The 20,557-nt window shown below is 45.3% G+C and overlaps 1 protein-coding gene and 1 pseudogene across 1 annotated transcript; one reads left to right on the forward strand and one right to left on the reverse strand.

The window, feature by feature from the left end:
- Positions 1–401: 401 nt before the first annotated feature.
- On the reverse strand, positions 402–19,631 carry LOC147905801 (ankyrin repeat protein SKIP35-like). The gene is made up of 3 exons (XM_087374702.1): positions 19,125–19,631; positions 18,478–18,922; positions 402–1,394 (listed from the first exon to the last, which is right to left on the reverse strand). Exons 1-3 carry the CDS (start codon positions 19,478–19,480, stop codon positions 582–584), a joined length of 1,614 nt encoding a protein of 537 aa, XP_087230828.1. The 5' UTR covers positions 19,481–19,631; the 3' UTR covers positions 402–581.
- Positions 9,820–14,429, forward strand: LOC147905802 (uncharacterized; annotated as a pseudogene).
- Positions 19,632–20,557: the final 926 nt, after the last annotated feature.

Consider the following 20,557-nt stretch of genomic DNA (forward strand, 5'->3'; position numbering starts at 1 on the left):
ACGTGTTTCTTTTCAAGTTTGATCCTATTTCATCCTTTCTAGTTTGGTCCCAGTACTTAGATTTGAGATTTAGTGTGATGTGTTCTTTGAAATTGCAACACCCCAAACTTGACTCACAACTTCAAGGATCATGAACTTGAGGTCTCTCTCTCTCTCTCTCTCTCTCTCTCTCTCTCTCTATATATATATATATATATATATATATATATGTATATGTATATGTATATGTATATGTATATGTATATGTATATGTATATGTGGCAGAAAAAATATGCAATATGGTTTTTTAGTGATAATCCTGAAATGCCCGATGCATATGCATCAAAGAAGTAAGCCTACCTAGAGCAGTAGCAACTTTTTAAGACCTACGTAACACTATTGGCAACCCTTATGACCTCCTTAATAGTCACCTCTTCAGCATTTACAAAGCAAAGTTCCAGAAGACTGCTCCAAACACCTTAACATTCACCTATTCAGCCTGTACAAAGCAAATTTGGGGCAGATTACCCCTGGGCACAAATGCAAACATACAAGCACATCGGGGTGCCTAGTGTGACAGGACATTATTTAAAAACATCGTTTCAGGAATCCTCAACAAGGAAAGATGGTAGCCTTGATTCTAATATTGAAAGAAGCTTATCTTTGTCCAGTCCTAATATCTCTTTTGCTGAATAATACTTGCCTCTGTCAAGCCTTAAGGCAGCATCTACAAGTTGACCTCTCAGCAATTGAGAAAGTAAGAGACCACACGTAGCAACACACTCTTTATACAAAGGAATATAGGCTATGGTAACCTGCAACTGTAGAGGAAGTTCCTGAAGATGAAGAGGTGATGATCCCCATTTAATCGCTCTCATTACATTTATGTGGTGAGCTTCGCCAACCATTCTGCCTTGTAAAAATGCTTCATCTGACCATTCTTCTTTAAAAAATGACCTCAACTCATCAGAGATAGTTTCATCCTCCAATTTTGAAAGATTGTCAGCGACTGCATATGTTGCCTCTTGACAGCGGAGGAAATCAGACTGCAAAAGGAAAGCTACCCCTTTCAAAGAGCCGGCACTTCGCCAACCAGCAGCCTTTAAGATATCTATGCTTTGGGCACGGAGAACATGGAGAGGTATATGCCTTACAAGGTAGTCAGCAACTTCAATCCTGCTGCTTGAAGCAGCGGCGGTCAGCGCAACACAGAGGTCCATATCCTTGCACCCTCTCTCAACAAACCATCTAACCACCTGCATACAGCCTTGATCTGCCGCTCGCATTAGTGGGCCTACAAAATCAATCGCATTCCCACCATTCACGAGGCATTCCATTGTACCGATCTTGCAATGATGCGATGCAAACACCAATGCCAGATCCATGTCCACCTCGATCCCATACCTTTGACCTATCTGTCAAGATGGGTGCAAATATATATTTAGAAAACCCACCAGACTTCATATATGTTTCAGACACAATGCAAGTACACGCTGTGCCAGCCCAATGCAGAGATATAAAAATGGAAACATTATGCAAGAAACTTCTACATCAAAGGAGTCGTCAGCAGTAAAATTCTGAAAGACTTACAGCAGCGACTTCTTGAAATGAAGAGTACAAGTGCAGACTAGTAAGTGCAGGATAAAAATATACATAAGACAGCAGACTTAGATATGTCTGCTTGAGGGATGCAACGCAAGATAGCAAAATAAGAAACACCACCCAACTTTCTTTCATTTGTGCAACCCCATTGATCCCTTGCAAGATCTACCAATCACCTTTCAAAAGTTTCAATATTCCCTATCCCTCCCCTTGAAAGAGGTGTTGACTTAACACAAAACCCTTCTCATCAGCTCAGAACATCATAAATTGCAACAAGATACATACAGCCTTGACTTTACAAGACTGTCACGAGTTTATAGAACCATAAACATTACAAAACATTTTGGAGCAGGTTGCATATCTCCATAAAGACTCCTATGCTATTGCTGTCACTCACCAAAGGCCAAATATGCAATGAAGCCCCTGGCACTACAGAGAAAAGATTGTGCGAGACTGCACAGAAACAGTACAATTTTTTAGGTTGATACTTATAAATCAAGACTCATTTCTGATTAATTTGCAAAAATAGTAAATTAGGGGTGTTCTCCTGATAAACCTACAACGGGTCATGAGAATACTTAAGAATGGCATGTCAGAGCCTTTATATCAACTTTATTATCAATTGTCTCCCATATGCCACCTTAAGGGGGGAAGGAAGGTTCTTTGTCGAGATGGAGGAGCTACCAGAGTCATCTCCATTTGGCATACTATGAAAGGTAAGCCAGAGAGCCACTAACGCCTCAAACTTGGAAATACACTCCAGTGAGGCTACCATCCCCCAAGTCAAAACTCTGGAAACTTGTGCAAAAATCCTAAGAATCTGCTCTTCCCTTTGGCAACAAGGACTAAGTCTTTTGATGGATTTGCATTTCAAGAACGATATTGGCTAAGTGAAAGGCCCTATTTTTTGTTCTTTCATAGTATCAATTGAGGCAATTGGCCATGGTTATTATTGGACAGGAACTACCAATTTCGTAATTCTATATCGACCACAGGTAGTCCCTCTCATTTCCCTATTCCCCTCTCATTCCCCTTTCACCACTTAAAATCTCCAAGAGCTGCAAGTAGTACTAGCTTCCTACCCTAGAGTGAGAAGGAAAAATAAAAGCTTCTCTTTTTTTTGGAAAGACACTGACAGGATTTGCCTCTTCAAGAAAATATATCAATGCACATTGTACATAAAATCCCCTCAATTAACAATTTCACCATGTTTCCCCCTCCAAAAAGTGAATTCTCCTCAAATACGAAGCTATGCCGCTAAGAGGTACATGATACAACAGGAACCCTATGCATACACTCCCCTCAATTGAAAATGTCACCATGTTCTCCCTCTTCAAAAAGGGAATTTTCCTCAAGTAGCCGGCTATGTTGCTAAGAGGCACACAATAGGTAAACCTGTCGTGTATAGATATTGTCCGCATTTCCCAATTTTCAAGTAGGTGGCTATGATGCTAAGCACACGATACGGAAACCTATCATGCATGGGCTTTGTCCCCAATTTCCCACTCCTAGAGAGAAATTTCTTTTTGAGTGGAGGGGAGATGAAGGAATGGGGTTGGAGAGAGAGAAGGGGTGTCCAAGAGAGGGGCAAATAGAGAAAGAAAGAAAGCAAGAAAGTTTATTAAAAGCCTTCAGAAGAACAAAAAGGGTCTATGAGACTGATACATGAGGGATGGAGCCACTAAGAGGGCATTAGCGCCCACAACAAATACAAAAGAAAATCCATAATCCTGATCATAACGGCATTGGTACATAAAAAGAAAACTCTCTGAGCTCATGAAGTGGAAGCCAACGAGAGCGTCAACCCTAGGAGGAGGGCGTCGATAGCATAAACCTAGAGATAAAGCGCTAGCGGCTGTCGACATGTGCAGCCCGTTGTAGCCTCCTGGCTGTAGCCATGCAGTGGTCAAAGTGCCACAGTCATTGCTGTGGGTTGTGCACCCAATCTAGTGAGCTTGGAAGGAAGGTCCCCTAATGAGAGAGAGAGAGGGGGAGAGAGAGAGAGAGATGAGATGATATGATATGATTGTATTAAAGTCCGCGTGAGACCCTTCAAGATCTATGGGACTGGCGATCACCATTAACTAATAGTGATCCCTTACATCCAATGAAGAGAAAAATCTTATAGCTTTGTCATGTAGTGAGTACTTGTTGGGCTAGCTTGTGAGCTAGACCCAGTACCTTGTTGCGATGTTCTAAAATCTCTTTTAAGTAGCTTCCTAGCTTTTTGGTCGGCTACTCCAGTAGATTCTTTATGTCATGACAAGAGAAATCACTAATCCATGATTAGTAGATATTAAAACATTATTATATATTATACGCCAATGGTGTAACATGTATATGTATTTATGATGGACACCGACCGATTTGTTATGGCAGTGGATCATATCAGTAGATAGGACTACTCGAGCTAGAGCCACTGCTTCAGACGGCATCGAATTTGGACATGTGATACTTATTCTATTAATAAAAATGTGCACACACGATTCTAGGTCCTAGGGGCAATGGGAAGGGAAGGGTGCATTAAGGTGCATTGAATGGTAGATGCATGGGTCATAGGCTAAGGGTAGGTGTAAATAGGAAGATGGAACTTGAGTGATCTCAAGGGACATTAACCAAAGGGTATCACCCTTTCTTTGTGAATCTCACGTAGCATTCTTCATTCACCTTGCATTCCTCCGCCATCTCTCTCACACACCTTGCATGTAGGTTGAAATAGAAACAAGTACTCTCATGAGGGCGCTCTTCCCCATTGGAGGGCCAATCGGCATTCAAATTCTACATGCATTGCACACATTTCCATTCTTGAGAAGGCTGGTTTCTTCACATTTGGTATCAGAGCTTTGACGATCCACTACCGGGAGGAAAAACGAGATCTGGAGGTCGGGCTGTCTACAAACTCCGACAGAAGGCTGACTGCAAATCGTGATCGTGACAAAGGGCTGCATCCAAATTCTCATTTTTGTTTCTTTGTGGAGCAAGGAGTTATTGTTGGAACCCTGGAATATTTGACTTTTGGAGTCTCTGAGGTAAGGGCTTTCTCTAATTTTTTGGGTATTTGGACAGGGAACGGGGTGACTCCTCCCTCCCCGGTGACAATAGACCCTTAAACCGTGAGGAAAAGAGAACCCCCTCCCGTTCTTTCCAACGGAAAGTTGCATTGGAACAAGATTTTAAGGGGGTGATCCACCCACCAAGTACCCCCTATAACGGCATCTAGAGCTCCAATCCACTCAAAACAAGTAGCCCAAACGGAGTGTACCAGTTTAAAGCATAAAAACAAGGAAGAAAGGTTAAAAGAGACGAAAGAAGAGGTCATTTGAAGTGGTTTTTTGACACATGCGAAGCGGGAATCGGATAAGTACCACCGACTCTACAACATTTGACTCTTGCTGTAAAATAAACCCCTTTTTTGAAATTACAGCAAGTCATTTTCTCTCTTGTATTACTAAAAGGAAAGAATGGAAGGAGAAGGGATATTTAATAATGAACTTGTCCTTTTTCCTCCACTACCAGAAGGAGATAGGGAGAGAACACCATCACCTCCTCCTAAAAAGGATAATGTAGATGAGATTTACACACATATTGAGTATGATAACCCACGTATAGAATTACCTTCATCTCTCCTTCAAGAATCTCTTGATAGGGAGTTTTCCTTCAGAAATGAAGGGAGAAACGAGTCCATCCAAGAGCAAGGCACTGAGTTTACACCTTTAACTCAAAATCCCATACACATGGATTATAATCCAAGTGCGAGAGGGAGAGAGGAGTCTCCAAGTTGATAAGCTGGTTTCTCAGCTTAGCCATATGATTGAACAGTCCATTATGAAAAGATTAGGGACTAAGAGAGTGTTGAATTTTGGGGATGACAATTTAAGTACCCCCTCAAAGAGAGCCAAATTCCAACCTCGAGAGAGAATAGAATTCCCAAAGTATGATGGAGCAAGAGAGGCGGATAAAATCCTGAATTGGATTTGCCATTTTGAGCTATATTTTGCTCATCAAAATAAGACCGACCACGAGAAACTTGCTCTTGCCACACTGCATCTACAAAAGGATGCTTTGATGTGGTGGTCTTTATCACAAACGGGAAAAGAGCCTATTCTTCAATGGTCCAAATTTATAGAGCAGCTTAAGGCCACTTTCACGCCTCCGAGGCATGAAGAAGAATTGACCTTCCGCTGGGAAAGATTCAGGCAATTCGATAACAAGAGTAACGCTGAATTTACAGCTAGGTTTTGGAAACTCTCGTTAGAGTTACCTAAGAAGGACGAGGATGATAGAAGGAAGAAGTATTTAGCAGCCCTAACCCCAAAAGTGAGGTATGAGGTTGAAATGTTCAACCCAACCACCTTGAAAGACCTCACTAAATTAGCTGAGATTGCTGAGAGGAAAATGAATCCTCGGAAGCCTTTCAACAAAGGAAAAGAGAAAGCTATTGTACAATAAAATAATAGCCAATCACGTCCTAAATGGATACCATTTCCTTCCATGACTGATGATGAGAAGAAAAAGCTAATTAAGGAGGGTAAATGTTTTGGATGTAAGAAGCATAAGCCAAGGCATCCATGGCATAAATGTCCTACTCTATTAGCCAAAATTGCCAAAACCAATTCTGTTAAAGGGAAAGGCAAAGCATCCAAGCAGGAGGGTGAGGCTTCTACCTCCTCATCCCAAGACTCTAGGTTGAACATAAAACCAAGAGCAAATGCTATCCATTCAGCCAACACTAGTGTATGGATGTGTGAACTGAATAGAGAGTAGGCATATTTATTGTAGAGTATAGACGGAGAATAAAGAATTTTCTCCTCCGTGTAGAGCGTCTTATGGGATGAATAGGGCTGAAATAGAAGAGTTAAAAAGAAAAAGAGATTAAAGGTCTATAGTTTCTATAGACTAAGTAGTTCTCCATCGCAAAATCAACTACGGCCACCGTCTACCTAGTTCAATAACACATTTGGGTGAGAGAACATCTTTTGAATACTGACCAATTTGTTGAGAACATGTTTCAGCTTATTGAGCAGGTTATTATGAAGAGATTTCGGTAGCTTGGTATTCAGAAGAGAGTTCTGAGTATGAAGAGATATAGATGAGGCTATGCAATGGTACTACTCAGCATCAAGAGGAACCATAACTTGAAGATGATATTTAAGTTCTGATACATAAGAGATCATGTACTACCAAGAGAAGACTATTTGCAGATTATGACGAGGAGATGCAAATGTAGAAGTAAAAGAGAAGCGTATGCAAGAAAGAAAGATATATTAACGTCCACGCGAGACCTCGCGGGCCTATGGGACAAAGCGCACAGAAAAGCAAACTCATACAAGCCTCAGTGGGCTGAAGCAAAGGGTACGCTAGGACCCTTGCTGAGTACTAATCTATGCTAACATAATCATAATCATAAACATAATCATAATCATATCATATCAATCTATCTATCCAGGTGCTGGGACGAAACCGAAGCCTGGTACAGTGATGGCTCTCTGGTGGGCTGCGAAAATATCTCGTATCTACGTCTGTCGAGCTGTCTCGAGATGTGGCGGGGGGCACGGTCTCCTCGCTCTCTGGACTCTCTGGTCTATGTCTAGAGTGATCCCTCATCTCTATCGATCTCCTCTGAGGAAAGCTGTGATAGGTCGGACCTCAATAGAGTGTACTCTAGGGGCTCTCTATCGCACATGTGGCCTCTGCGTCCCTCTCTCGGCGGTACTGTGCTGGCTGCTCATCTAGACTGCTCTCATATCGGCTAGCTCCTCTTCCTCCACTCCACTGTCCGGGGGCTGACTCAAATGTATAGAAGTCTGTGATGTGCCGCTGTGCCCGATCACCCTCTATGTCCTATAGTGGTCTGACTAACCCCTGCTACTCTCTGATTTGTCGTAGAAGCGCCTCCCTGTGTCGCCGCATCTCCATCAGATAGAGTCCGATACAGACCTAGTCATGAAAATGAATCAGTCGTGACAAAGGACCGAAGCTATTCCCCTCTAGGTAGAGACAGTGGTAGCATCCTCGAATCTCATAGTAGGCTGGGCAAACACAAAGGAAATGCTCCTCTGTCTCAACCGCCCCCAACATACATAGCGTGCAGATCCGCTGCTCTCCCTACCTCAATCCTCAGCTGATGGGATGAAACCCGCATTTGACCAATGGCAATCCTCAGTGCATGAGATACTCCTCTATCCTCGAGATACTGGGGTCTGATAATGAATCCCTCCTTTAATACTCGCAAGAAGTGGTCGCGATAGAACTAGGTCTTGGTGGGGAGTTCCTAGTCCTCCTCCCAAATCCAGGATGTGTGAAGCTGGAGGAGGTCTAACCGTATAATACGGTTGATCTCATCTTGCAAGATCGACTGAGGAGGTGCATCCATGCTGTACTGAAAGGGGGGAAGCCTATCCATCTGGATACCGTACCTAGCAAGCCATGTAGATATGCGTGCATACCATGTCTCTGCCCCGCTCTTTGCGAGTCGTCTAGATGACTCTAGGGCCAATCTCAGAAGTCTCCAATGGGATAAGTCCCACACCATGTGGATGAAAGTCACTGTCTGAAACATAGCATCAACCTGGAGAGGTGTCATGGCAAACCTTGCATGTACTATCTCATGTGGAACTGAGGGCTTACATCGGATCATCCGGGATCCCATCATCAACTGTAGCTGCTCGAAGCTCCTCCAATCTGTCCTCAGAAGATCGCACCCCCAGAAAGGTGTTGCATACATGACAGTCGGTCGCACTAGTGTGTCGAAAAGCCAGCCCTTCGTCGGTGGATCCTGGAACTGCGCCTAGAAACACTGCCGCTCTAGTCTAGCCAAAGCACTACGCCCTCGTGTGAGTCGTGCCTGGGCTGCATGTTTCATCGTGAAGATGGGTCCTGTCAAGACTACTCCCAAATATGTGTATGACTGCACTATCTCCAATGGTTCACCACGATAGGTGAAAGTGGGTCGGTTAGTCACTGCTCGTGAGGTGTTGAAGATCATAACCTTAGGTTTCCCAAGGTTGACAGTCAAATCTCTCTCTCTGCAGAACACCTCTAATGCCTCCAGATCTCTCTGCAGCCCCTCCGTTGAAGAGGATATAAGGACTATATCATCGGCATATAACAATATCTGTATGAGGAGATCCCCTAATAACGAGCCCTCGCCACCTAGGCCATCTATGAAAGATGCGATCTCATCAATGTAGAGTCCAAAGAGAGTCGGTGAGAGAGGGCAGCCCTGCTTCACCCCAATGGTGCTCTCGACCCAATCCGATAGACCGCATGGGGCATGGACCCTGCCTCTGACTGACCCAAGGCTCGCTCCCGTGTGAGGTGGGCTCGCATCTCTCTACACTCATCATCAAACCCGAGGTTCTGAGGCATCTTCCCATCTCGTACCCGTGAAGATTGGGTCGTAGGAAAGGATCTAGTAGCAGCATCCTGTATCATTGTGACAAGGGTAGCTGAGGCCTGGGCGAGGTCTAGATCAGCCTCCAATAAGGCCGGAAGCTCTCTAGCTAATTGGCACGCATACATTGGATCAAGAGCACGGTCAAAACCACCAAGATCCAGTTCTACCCTAACCACTTCCTGAGGATCTCTGAGAATGGTCTTGTCATCAGACCTCAATACCTCCCAATCGGTTGTCGACTCTACTCTCTCTCTACCCTCATCTCCTTTCTCTCTCTATGGTAAACAACGCTCATTCCTCGCTAAAGGTTTAAAGAAGGTCTTGCTGTCAATTACACGATCAGATAACCGTTGCATGTTACATTGGTATCAAAGCTTCGCTCTGTATCCAGCTTGACTACCGCAAGTGTATGGTTGTGTTGAGATCCGGAAAGGACACACAATCAAGCGCCATGGAAGGCTCAGGAAAAGATTTCAACCGCGAAGACTTTGAAGAGGAGAAAGACTACCAACAAGATACGCTTCCACAAAATGCTCAAGAAGTGATGGTGAACCTTCTAGAGTAGAATCGGGTCCCTGCTGCAACAACTCGAAGAACATTCATCCCAGCTGGAAGAAAGCAGAAGACAACTGGACCACACAAAACAACGTCTGGAGAAAAAAGAAGCAGAAAAGCCGCTGGAAGAAAGAGGAACCACAGATTTTGAAAAACTGCTCTTGATGATGCCTGAGGAACGCAAAAATGAGGAGGCACTGCGACGCACAGAGCTTGCCCAGGCAGAGAGGCAACAAAAGCTACAGCAAGAGGCGATGCTTCTCCAACACAAACAGATGTCAGCCGCTATGCAGGCAAGTTTGAACGCAGCAACCGTCTCCGCCACAGCTTTGCCATCGACAAAGGTAACACCACTCACTCGGTCCACTCCAAATTTTGTTAAGTATGATGGTAAGTGTGACCATTCAGCAATTTTACAGTTTATTCATCAGTTTGTAGCTCATTTTCCGTTAGCACGGATTCAAGATGAGCAAGATAAAGTCCACCTTGCAGCCCCTCATCTTACAGGGGACGCGGTGACTTAGTGGCAGCATTGGGCTAGTAAGCATACTGACCCAAACACGTTTAAGACGAATTTCGTTTAGGCAACGTTTGTGGCCGACCTCAAAGCCCGTTTTCTCCCACCCCAATATCTGCTTAACCTGGAGGATGAGTTCGCTCGTCTCTCCCAGAATGGTTTGCCTGTGTTGACATACAGTAACAAGGTCATTACACTGGCACAACAGTTGGGTGTGACGGAGAGCGCCAAGATGAAGCAACTCATTCGAGGATTGAACACGAACATACGTTTTACCATTCGGAACTTCGACCCACCGGATTACGAGCGGGCGCTGACTCTCGCACAGAATCAAGAGATGATGCGAAACGGGGGAAAGCCCAAGCAGGTCCAAAAAGATTCTAAAGCCCCGCAGCAGTCAAACAACACAGCGGGTAAGGATCAGAAGAAGGACAACCATTTCCAAAAAAAAGATAGCCAGGCTTTTGGTCAAAAGAAGGAGTCCAAGCCAAAGATGACTCCAGATGAGAAGGCTAAAGCGGATATTACGGGAGGCTATCTACAGCCCAATGAGCTAAAGCCCCGCAGCAGTCAAACAACACAGCGGGTAAGGATCAGAAGAAGGACAACCATTTCCAAAAGAAAGACAGCCAGGCTTTTGGTCAAAAGAAGGAGTCCAAGCCAAAGATGACTCCAGATGAGAAGGCTAAAGTGGATATTACGGGAGGCTATCTACAACCCGACGAGCAAAAGCGGAACCACCAAGAACATCGCTGCTTTCATTGCCACCACATCGTTGGGCATGGCAAGAAGGATTGTTCCAAGTGGCTTGCCGGAAAGGCTGCAAAAGCACCTACTTCGTCCATCGCGAATGTATTGGCTCTTCCAACCCTGCCAGCTACAAATGCCGTCTTTCCTGCTTTGAACGTCGTTCCCACGGTGGTCTTTCAAGGTAAGAAGGAAGGCGACTTCTCATATCAAAAGAAGGCGCTCATTCGAGCGTACGGCACAACTAACGGACATCAATTTATTGTCCTATTCGATATGGGGAGTTCAGAAGATGCCATCTCCCCTCAGCTTGCCAAGACAGTGGGATGCACCTTGATGCCTCACGAGCTTGCAGTGGACAGGTTCACGCCCGGCTTGCACACACAAGGCCATCTTGTTAACTTTTTCAGTTCAGAAGGCCATGTTTACGCGGGATTTTATATTGACTCCTTTGATGGGGTGCGACATGATCCTTGAGATTCAGTGGTTCCATGAGCATGTTCCGACGCCTAATTGGCGGCAAGACACCTTCATGATTGTGGAAGGTTTACCTGAGCCCGCCGTGATACGCAATGATCAGAGCATACTAGAGATTCCATTAATCTCTCATATTCAAGCAGGTCGCGCCGTCCATAAGGGTGCCATTTGTGCACTTGTCTATGTCCAATGCCAGATCACTGCAGTTCAAGCCGCTCCTCCGATGGGGCAAGTAATGGTGGATCTCCTCCAAGAGTTTAAAGACATCATGCTCCGAGACGATCTACCACCCCAGCTACCTCCCAACCGACCCGAAGACCATCGCATCGATCTCCTTCCGAACTTGACGCCTCCAAGTAAGTTCCCTTATCGACTTTCAAAGTCTATGGAGGGAAAGTTAGAGCAGCAATTGTCTCAATTACTGCGCGCAAGGTTTATTAGACCTTCTTCTTCGCCTTTTGCTACACCCATTCTATTTGTGGCAAAGAAGGATAAGTCTACACGACTATGTGTCGACTACAGAGCACTCAACAAGCTTACGGTAAGCAACAAGTTTCCTATGCCCCACATCAAGTACATCTTGGAAAGACTCAATGGTGCAAGATTTTTTTCAAAGATTGATCTCAAGAGTGGCTACCATCAAGTCCGACTCAATGGTGCAAGATTTTTTTCAAAGATTGATCTCAAGAGTGGCTACCATCAAGTCCGGATTTTTGGAGCTGACATTCAAAAGACAACTTTTCGAGCTGAGCGAGCTCATTACGAGTTCGTCATCATGCCCTTTGGTCTGAAGAATGCACCACCAACATTCAACAAGATGATGTCCCGGGTATTCGCATAGTATATTGGAAAGTGCCTGTTCATCTTTCTCGATGATATCCTCATCTTTTCCGCGACAGCCGAGCAGCATATTAAGGATGTGCAATGTGGCCTACAGTTATTACGTGATAACCAGCTATATCTCAACACAAAGAAAAGTGAATTCGGATTGCTGGAAATTCAGTATTTGGGCTACATCATTAGTGCTCAAGGGATTCGATTGGACCCTGAGAAGATCCAAGCTATCACAAGTTGGGCTGTCCCCACGACGGCCCAAGAGATCCGATCCTTTGTGGGTTTGTGTCAAGCATACAGCTCGCACATGGAGGGTTTCTCAACATACGCAACCCCTCTTACAGATTTACTCAAGGGGGTAAAGACACGCAGACAAAAAGTTCAAGTCACAAGCAAAGCTTTGCAGGCCTTCCACGACTTGCAACGATTGGCCACGACAGCACCAGTTATGAAGATCGCCTCTTGGGATGATCCATTTCTTGTAATCACAGACGCTAGCAATATCGCCATAGGAACAGTTTTACAGCAAGAAGATAGGCCCGTGGCATACTACAGCAGAAAGCTTAACGATGCCGAAAAGAACTATTCAGTGTATGATAGAGAGCTCCTCGGTGTCATCCAGGCATTAAAACATTGGAAGCCTTTCCTATACGGACAGACTTTCACGGTGAAGATAGATCACCAAGCCCTTAAGTAACTTCAGACAATGCCTAGTACGCAATGGCGTGATCGACAACAGCGGTGGAGTCAAATATTCCAGCAGTCTGGGAGAATAATCGAGTACGTTCCCGGCAAAAACAACCCCGTTGCAGACGCTCTCAGTCGGAAAGGTTCCATCCAGACCATTGAGCAGACCACTGTGCTCGAAATCAAAGGAAATGATCTTGATAGCATGAAGGCATAGTACGCGGAGTCAGCAGAGTTTGGCACGCAGTTCCAGTTAGCCACGACGCTTGCTAAAGGCCATTACTTATTAGAGGACGGTTGGCTTTTCTATAAGAAAAGGTTATGTGTACTCAAAGACAAACGACAAGTGCTTCTTCATGATGCCCATGATGCCCTTACCGGTGGTCACAGAGGTATCAACGGGACTTTGGAGAAGTTGAAGCGCTATTTCTATTGGCCAAAGGTGCGGAAGGACGTATACAGCTATGTGCAGAATTGTCAAATATGCCAAAAGGTCAAGGCTTCCCACAAGAAAGCAGCGGGCTTACTTATGCCATTGCCAGTCCCCGACGGTCCTTTCCAAGACATAGGTATGGATTTCGTGGGACCACTTCCAACATCCGCAGGTACTCGTAATACTCAATGTCTTACTTTGTTTATCGCTTTAGTAAATATTCTATGCTCATTCCCTGCAAACAAACGGCCAGCGCTGAAGATGTAGCTCATTTGTTTATCAAGTATTGGTATCCCGTTGGAGGGTTGCCAAAGACCATAACATCCGACAGGGACTCCAAGTTTATGTCTAACTTTTGACGAGCCTTGTTTGATAATTTTGGTACTAAGCTGCAGATGTCCAGCGCTTTCCATCCGCAATGGAACGGCGAGACGGAAAAGTATAATGGTATGGCATTTGATATTTTCAAATCATATTGTCATGATGCTCAGGGAAAGTGGGAGCAGCTTCTTCCGCTTGTGCAAGTCATTCTGAACGATACCTATTCTTCGAGTATTGGTCGCACACCTTATGAAGCGGCGCTTGGACGGCGATTTACCTCACTTCTCACCCGGATGGTGTCTCCATCTCTTGAAGCCAACAACACCACCGAATCCATGGCATAGATTACGGAGTCCGTGAAAAGCCGCATCGCCAAAGCTCAAGCATCGTATACACGCCAAGCTAATAAATTCAGACGAGATGTCCAGTATAAAGAGGGTCAATGGGTGTATTTACGCATTATCAAGCAACGATTGAAGCAGGTGGGCAAGCGATGCCCTAAGCTGTCCTTCAGGAGCTTCGGACCATTCCCTATTATTCAAAAGATCAACAATGTCTCAATGAAGTTACGCCTACCAGACAGTTGGACTATGCACAACGTGTTCCATGTAGCTTGGTTGAAGCCATATTTTGGACCTCCTCTTTTAGAGATTTCCGACGAGCAACAACCTGAAGTTCTTGATGAAGCCGAAGTTTTGTAGCCAGAATAGATCCTTCTTCATAAATTCAAGCATGGGTCAAGACGCAACATCCGGGAGTTTTACACCAAGTTCCGTGATCAAGGTACCCATGAAGTAGTGTGGTTGGACAAAGATTTTTTCCAGGATTTTCCCCAGATATTGGCGGACTACTTGGAAGCAATGGACCTACCGCCAAGTTGAGGAGAAGGGAATGTCACATGCACCCCTGCACTTGGGTGCAAGGTGACACACTGGCTACATCGACAAGTGCATTATAGTTCCCGGATAGGAGATTTTGTCGTATGTTGTGAGCCCTTGTCCAGGGACAGTCAGGCACAAGCTATGTAGGTCAGTCTCTCAGCCTTAGGTCAAGTCAGTAGTCAGTTCTTGTTCACTAGTACCCACTGGAGAACAGTAGGGTAAGTGTTTCCATCTTATAGTTTAGGTCTTAGCCTAGGTTAGGAGTCCCTTTAGGGTCCCCAAAGGCTGGACAGGTAAGCAAGGAAGGCAGCCTGCAAAGGCTGCCCAAAAACTCCCCTGGCAAATGAGCCAGGGAGGGCTTTTTATAGGCAGGCCAGCCAGTCTGGGTCTGTAAAACAGACTGAGTCAGTCTGTTTACAGACTGGGTTGGCTCAGTCCAGCCCTATAAAAGGGCCCCTTGGCTGCCCTGTTTTCTCATTCAGTTTGCTCCTGCCCTCAGTTCTCCTACAGCTCCAGTTCAGCCTCCTGTGCAGCCCCTGAGATCCTCAGAACTGGCCCTCTCTAGCCTCAGTCCCTTGGCCATCAGTTCAGCCTGATCTGAAGGTGACCACGCAGCACAACAGTCGGAGGTTTGGACCAGCAAACGGAGAGAGGTTTGGACACTGTTTCCTCATCTTTCTCAGCTCTCTTTTACAGTTTACACAGCTCACTCTCAGCTCTATATTTCAGTCATCTCTCAGTTCTCTCATAGGATCTATCACTTCCAGTTTTCACTCTCTCACTCATGCAGTAACCCTGCATTCCGGTAGACAGCACAAGCCTCTTCCTTGCCTTGCAGAAGCGTCCTACATCGTCAATGTGGATAGCATCAAGGTCTCGGTATTGGTCGGCGTTGCCTCTCAGGTCCTTGGGTCTGCTATACATGTGCACAGTGAGCTCTTCAGAAGCGCGTTCCATGCTCTCTCAAAGAGTGTTCTTTGTATTTCTCAATTCTCCAAGTATAAAGCAAATTCTCCCCTGATTGGGGGAGGGGGCCCTCAGTGGGTACAAGGACCCAATCGGTTGTCGACTCTACTCTCTCTCTACCCTCATCTCCTTTCTCTCTCTATAGTAAACAACGCTCATTCCTCGCTAAAGGTTTAAAGAAAATCTTGCTGTCAATTACACGATCAGATAACCGTTGCATGTTACATATAGTAACAAGAACATCGAAGGCCAGGTATGAGTGGTCAGCTCCAAGTTTTGGGGGGGGGGGGGTTGGTAAGGTCATATCCGTGAGACAAAAGCCAGTGGGCCCAATAGGTAGTCCACTGTGCTAGTCCCACCTCCATGTGGGAAGCATGTGAATCCCTCAGATGATGGCCATCTCTGAAGGCCATTGTAGATGATGAGGTAGTGGACAGCTCCCAACTCAAGCACATGTCGCCCGTACGCTGTCACATGCGAAGTATCTACAGAGAGTCTCTGAGTCCCAAGTTCTACTGCATCTAACTCTGGCATCATGTGGGGATCTCTCTCATATGTGAAGTCCAGTAAGCCCACTTTGCCTATCCCTTGTCCTTGCATTGAAATCCCCCAGAAGGAGGGTGTCTCCCTGTCTGGAGAACCCTATGATATCGTCATGTATCGTCTCATAAGGGCTGTGCCCCTCTGTAATGACATCATGGGCATATGATGACATGTGCAGAGGGAAATAGCATACTGCAATGAAGATAGGCCGGGCATCTAGTGGCTGCACTCATATCCACATGTGACGTGCATGTTCCTCTCTTCGTACCACAGATATGAGTGGCCTCAAGTGTGTTTTGAAAAGGACAGCTACACCTCCAGAGCCTCGTACCCCACTATCTCTCCTCAATTCTTTCCTATGAGTAGACTCCCAGGTGTATCTTGTCACTGTGGGCAGCCCTCTCTCTGGGCTCTCATGTGTCTCAGTGTAGAAGATGATGTCTCTGCCTGTGTATGTCTCCGAGAAGCCACCTGGGTCGAAGTGTGCCATTACAGTTCCATACAGCCATACTCAGCTTGTTTTGTGCACTCTTCTCCCAGCTCTGGCACCGTCATAGTTTACCAGAGAAGACAGAGGATCCAGAAGAGGACTTCTGCCCATTCAAGCAGGAGGGAGTGTCATGACAAGAGAAATCACTAATCGTGATTAGTAGACATTAAAACATTATTATATATTATACGCCAATGGTGTAATATGTATATGTATTTATGATGGACACCGACCGATTTGTTATGGCAGTGGATCATCTCGGTAGCTAGGACTAGTCGAGCTGGAGCCTTGAATTTGGACATTTGATACTTATTCTATTAATAAAAATATGCACATACGTGTCTAGGTCCTATGGGCAATATTATATATTATACGCCAATGGTGTAATATGTATATGCATTTATGATGGACACCGACCGATTTGTTATGGCACATTCTACACCCCAACATGCTGTAGGTGTCAAGCCCCGTACACCTCATATGAGCGCTCACAAGTGGGGCATTGACCCTTATATTCCAAAAATTCTGGCATCCAAAATTAGCTTATGCTTTCCAAAAAGACATTCCATGCATTGAAAGATAGAAAAGGTAAAGATTGCTAGATGGCAGGGTCTACAACCTTCCCTAGCAAGGATAAAATTTGTTCTTAACCACTTTCCTTTATCCATCCATTATCTAGATACCTTATTGAGGTGAGAATTTGGAGAAGTGTAATCGACTGGTGCATCACACTTTCCAAAAGGAGGCTCGTTTGGCCAGGCAACAAGTTGGGCTGGCGGTTATCACTTGGAATCTGTTGGCTGACATTGAAGAAATAGTTCCTGATAATGTTGATTCTCAAACAACTCCCCTTTCCCCCCCACCAAAACACTCTGGACACCTGTCAAGCTCTTCCCCATGCATCTACTCAATCTACTCACAACTGTGCCAGTACCTTGGTCTCAGGCTACTCCCACCTCTAGTACTGCTTCCCAATCCCAAGCTCCTCCAGTTCTCAGTCCCTAGACTCCTGATATTCGTACCCAGGCCTCTCCAATGCAAGTACCCAGGTGGCCTCTGCTCGCTCTACAGTTTCAGTACCATCTTCTCAATTTGTCACAGGATCTCGCCCTCAGATGGCTTCAGCATCCCCACCCGAATGAAATGGCCCCCAGATCTTCTCAGGCTGACTCTCAAGTTGAACCAGTGCGGGAGGTAGTACCCAAGAAAGAAGAACAGTAGGTTTGGCTCGTTTGGCTTTTTGTTTTTGAACTTTGAATGTATGGCCTAAGGCCTTCAAAATGTTTTCAAATCACTACTACTGTTAGTATCTCCCCATTTTGTTTTACTGGGGTACAGATATATCCTTTGCATTACAGAATAGTCTAATATATTAATATAATCCCGCAATTTCTCAAAAAGTTAGAAAAGCCAATCTACACTTTTGCTTTTGCATATAATTTCCCTAAAATTCATGCATGTCCTTTTGCATGTACCTGAAAAGCAAAAGCTTTCCCAACCTAGGATACAAAAATAGTGCTTCATCAGAGAAGAGACACCTCCGCATGTAAGCCCCCACCCCAATCTCGTGTTGAAGGGAAAGAACATCATCTCCTGTCACACGCCCAGGGATTTGTATCTCAAGTCACTTGAACACTTCAAATGGTTCTCATGAAGGTGTAAAGCATCAATATCTCAATGTAATTCCTGAAAATGGGACATCGTGTTCTTCTACCCCTGCCCTTTTGTTGTCAACTTTAAAATTGTATGGCGTTCTGAAATTTTCTGTTAGCATGAAAAGAGTGATACACAGAAAGTACTAGCCTCTGTCAGTCATTGGCATTTTGATGGAATCATTTGAATGCTCGTCGAATTTGAAAACAACAAACAACAACCGTATATGTCTGACGATATTCCCATGTCATGGAAGAAGTAACCAGCGACAAGTACAAAATCAATGCTCAAAGAGAATCATGAAACGTTGAGGCCTATATGTACGGTTACTAATCCAATGACTTCTTGTCAGCAGTTCCAGCTTTTGAATTTGGAATACTCAAAATATTCCCTTACCTGCAACAAGATTCGAACCAGTTCTGTACTGCCAAACCTTGCTGCCTCAAGAAACCACTGGTTCACACTGTCAGCACCGCCCTCAACAAGCATTCCCAACAATCCTTGCATGGGACTTGCAGCAATACTAGAGGGCTTTCCACAGTCTATGGCCGTTGAAAACAGTCTCAACATGAAGCACGCAGCATCAAATGCTTCTGTATAATCGTTTTCAGAAAGCCGATCTCCTGCCAACTCCAAAAACCTCTTGAATGCCTTCAGCTGAAGCTGTGATTCTATAGAAGGATTATAAGCTACCGTCTCTTCTCCTCCATATCCTCTTCTCTGCACGTGAGGATGCCAGCCAATGCAGTTCAGAGCCCATTCAATGAACCTCTGTACCTTGACAGCTGTCTCTGCTTTCAACATTCCATCCCCACTGCATTGTTCGAGCCTCTCACGCAATCTGCAATAGGAAAGCAGTTTCTGAGATTTCTGGACCTAACAAATTATTGCTCCTCATCCTATCAGTTGCATTGTCATTTACTTCTAACATACGTTTTCAACAGATAATCCATAGTCACCCCTCGAACTTTGAGAAACGCGAACAAAAGAATAAGTGACTGCTCGCCTTGACGGCATGGTCCCGACCACGAAACGCTACTTACAGTTGAGGGACCACCATCACTGTGTCACGAAGACTCATGGTGCGACTCCGGCAAGCTGAGATGCACGATACCAGAAAAGAAGTTCGGAATGCTGCGCGAGTGAAATCTTGTGCTCCGGCTTCAATAAGCCGTTGAATCAACTGTGTCACATGGTGAAGTTCCTCATGAGTCCTGAGAAACCAGACGGAATCTAGAGCGATGCACAAGTCGTCGTTGAGCGTTTCCATGTGGAGGGGCACAGAACAGGTGCCATAATGTCCCTGCATCTCGTCTTGAGCAACCTCTTCATCAGAGCAGTCGGGTCTAGGATCCATGCTGAAGCTTGTAGGACAAGCAGAAGAAGGACAGCAAGCCATAAGGTGAAGAGATGGAGTCTCTATAGCAACTTATGTGATCCTGCTCACTGCGAAAGGATTACAAAAAGCACCATAGCTGAATGAAAGGCAGTGGGAAAAGAAACATCCAAAAGAGGAGGGATTGAAGAAGGAGCTAACGTGGTGCTTGTTGAGCTGGGTCCATGTAGCACCTTTTCCCCTTGCCTATGTCCCTCCCCTGTAAGAGCCCGGCCACATGCATCACTAGTTTGGATGTCGGCGGCGCCGTGGTTGGCGGCAATAGACCTCCACGCACACCTCTCTTTAGAGGCTCGGATGCAACTCGGGCCATGGTATCAGCATGTGCAATCCTAGAGGGCCACATTCAGATGGGCACAGAGTAGAGTGCGCTTCCTAACAACGATGCACGCTCGATCTTCGACAGGTTGCACACCCCTCCGGACAAGTGTGAACTATAGAAACGTTCTGCTCAATTGGTAGAACTCCATCCGCGTGCAAGTTTGGGCCCGGACAGCAGCACCAGCAAACGCTATAATGCTGCCCGGGGTGAGGAAGCCGAGAGAATCTATGAACCTAGAAATATGTACTGCTGCGCATCCAATCAAGGAAAGGTTTTGCAGCCTTGTCCATCCACATAGGTGTGAAAACACCACCTTCCCGGATGGGGATAAGCGCTCAACCCACTCCGAATGCTTGTGAAACGAACCTTAAAGAACACGACAGTTTTTTGGAAATCCACCTAGGCGCTCCAAGATGGCAGTATTGTGGTTGTCGAATGGAGGGGAGGTTTAGGGCCTCTCATTTGAGCAACATGCCTCCATGTCACTCCATTCAACAGTCTGATGTCAGCAGATTGTCCGCCAGCCCAGTCTACCTCCTTTCAAAAATGCAGTGGACTTGCATCCAAACCTCCATATGGCTATTTCACCTCCAAACAGCTATGCATGTGGCCGCGTTCTAAGGATCCATTTTGTGGAGTAGGCATGAGCTCAAGCAGACCTGAGCTGGCTGCATGAGACTGTATGGATAGTATGCATGTTATTATGCCTAATTCTAAAGAATTCAACCAATCATGAATTATTATTGTAGTATCAAGAG

Source organism: Dipteris shenzhenensis, chromosome 1 (genome assembly GCF_047967505.1).
Source record: "Dipteris shenzhenensis isolate YYH24624 ecotype China chromosome 1, Dip_SZ_1.0, whole genome shotgun sequence".
NCBI lineage: Eukaryota > Viridiplantae > Streptophyta > Polypodiopsida > Gleicheniales > Dipteridaceae > Dipteris > Dipteris shenzhenensis.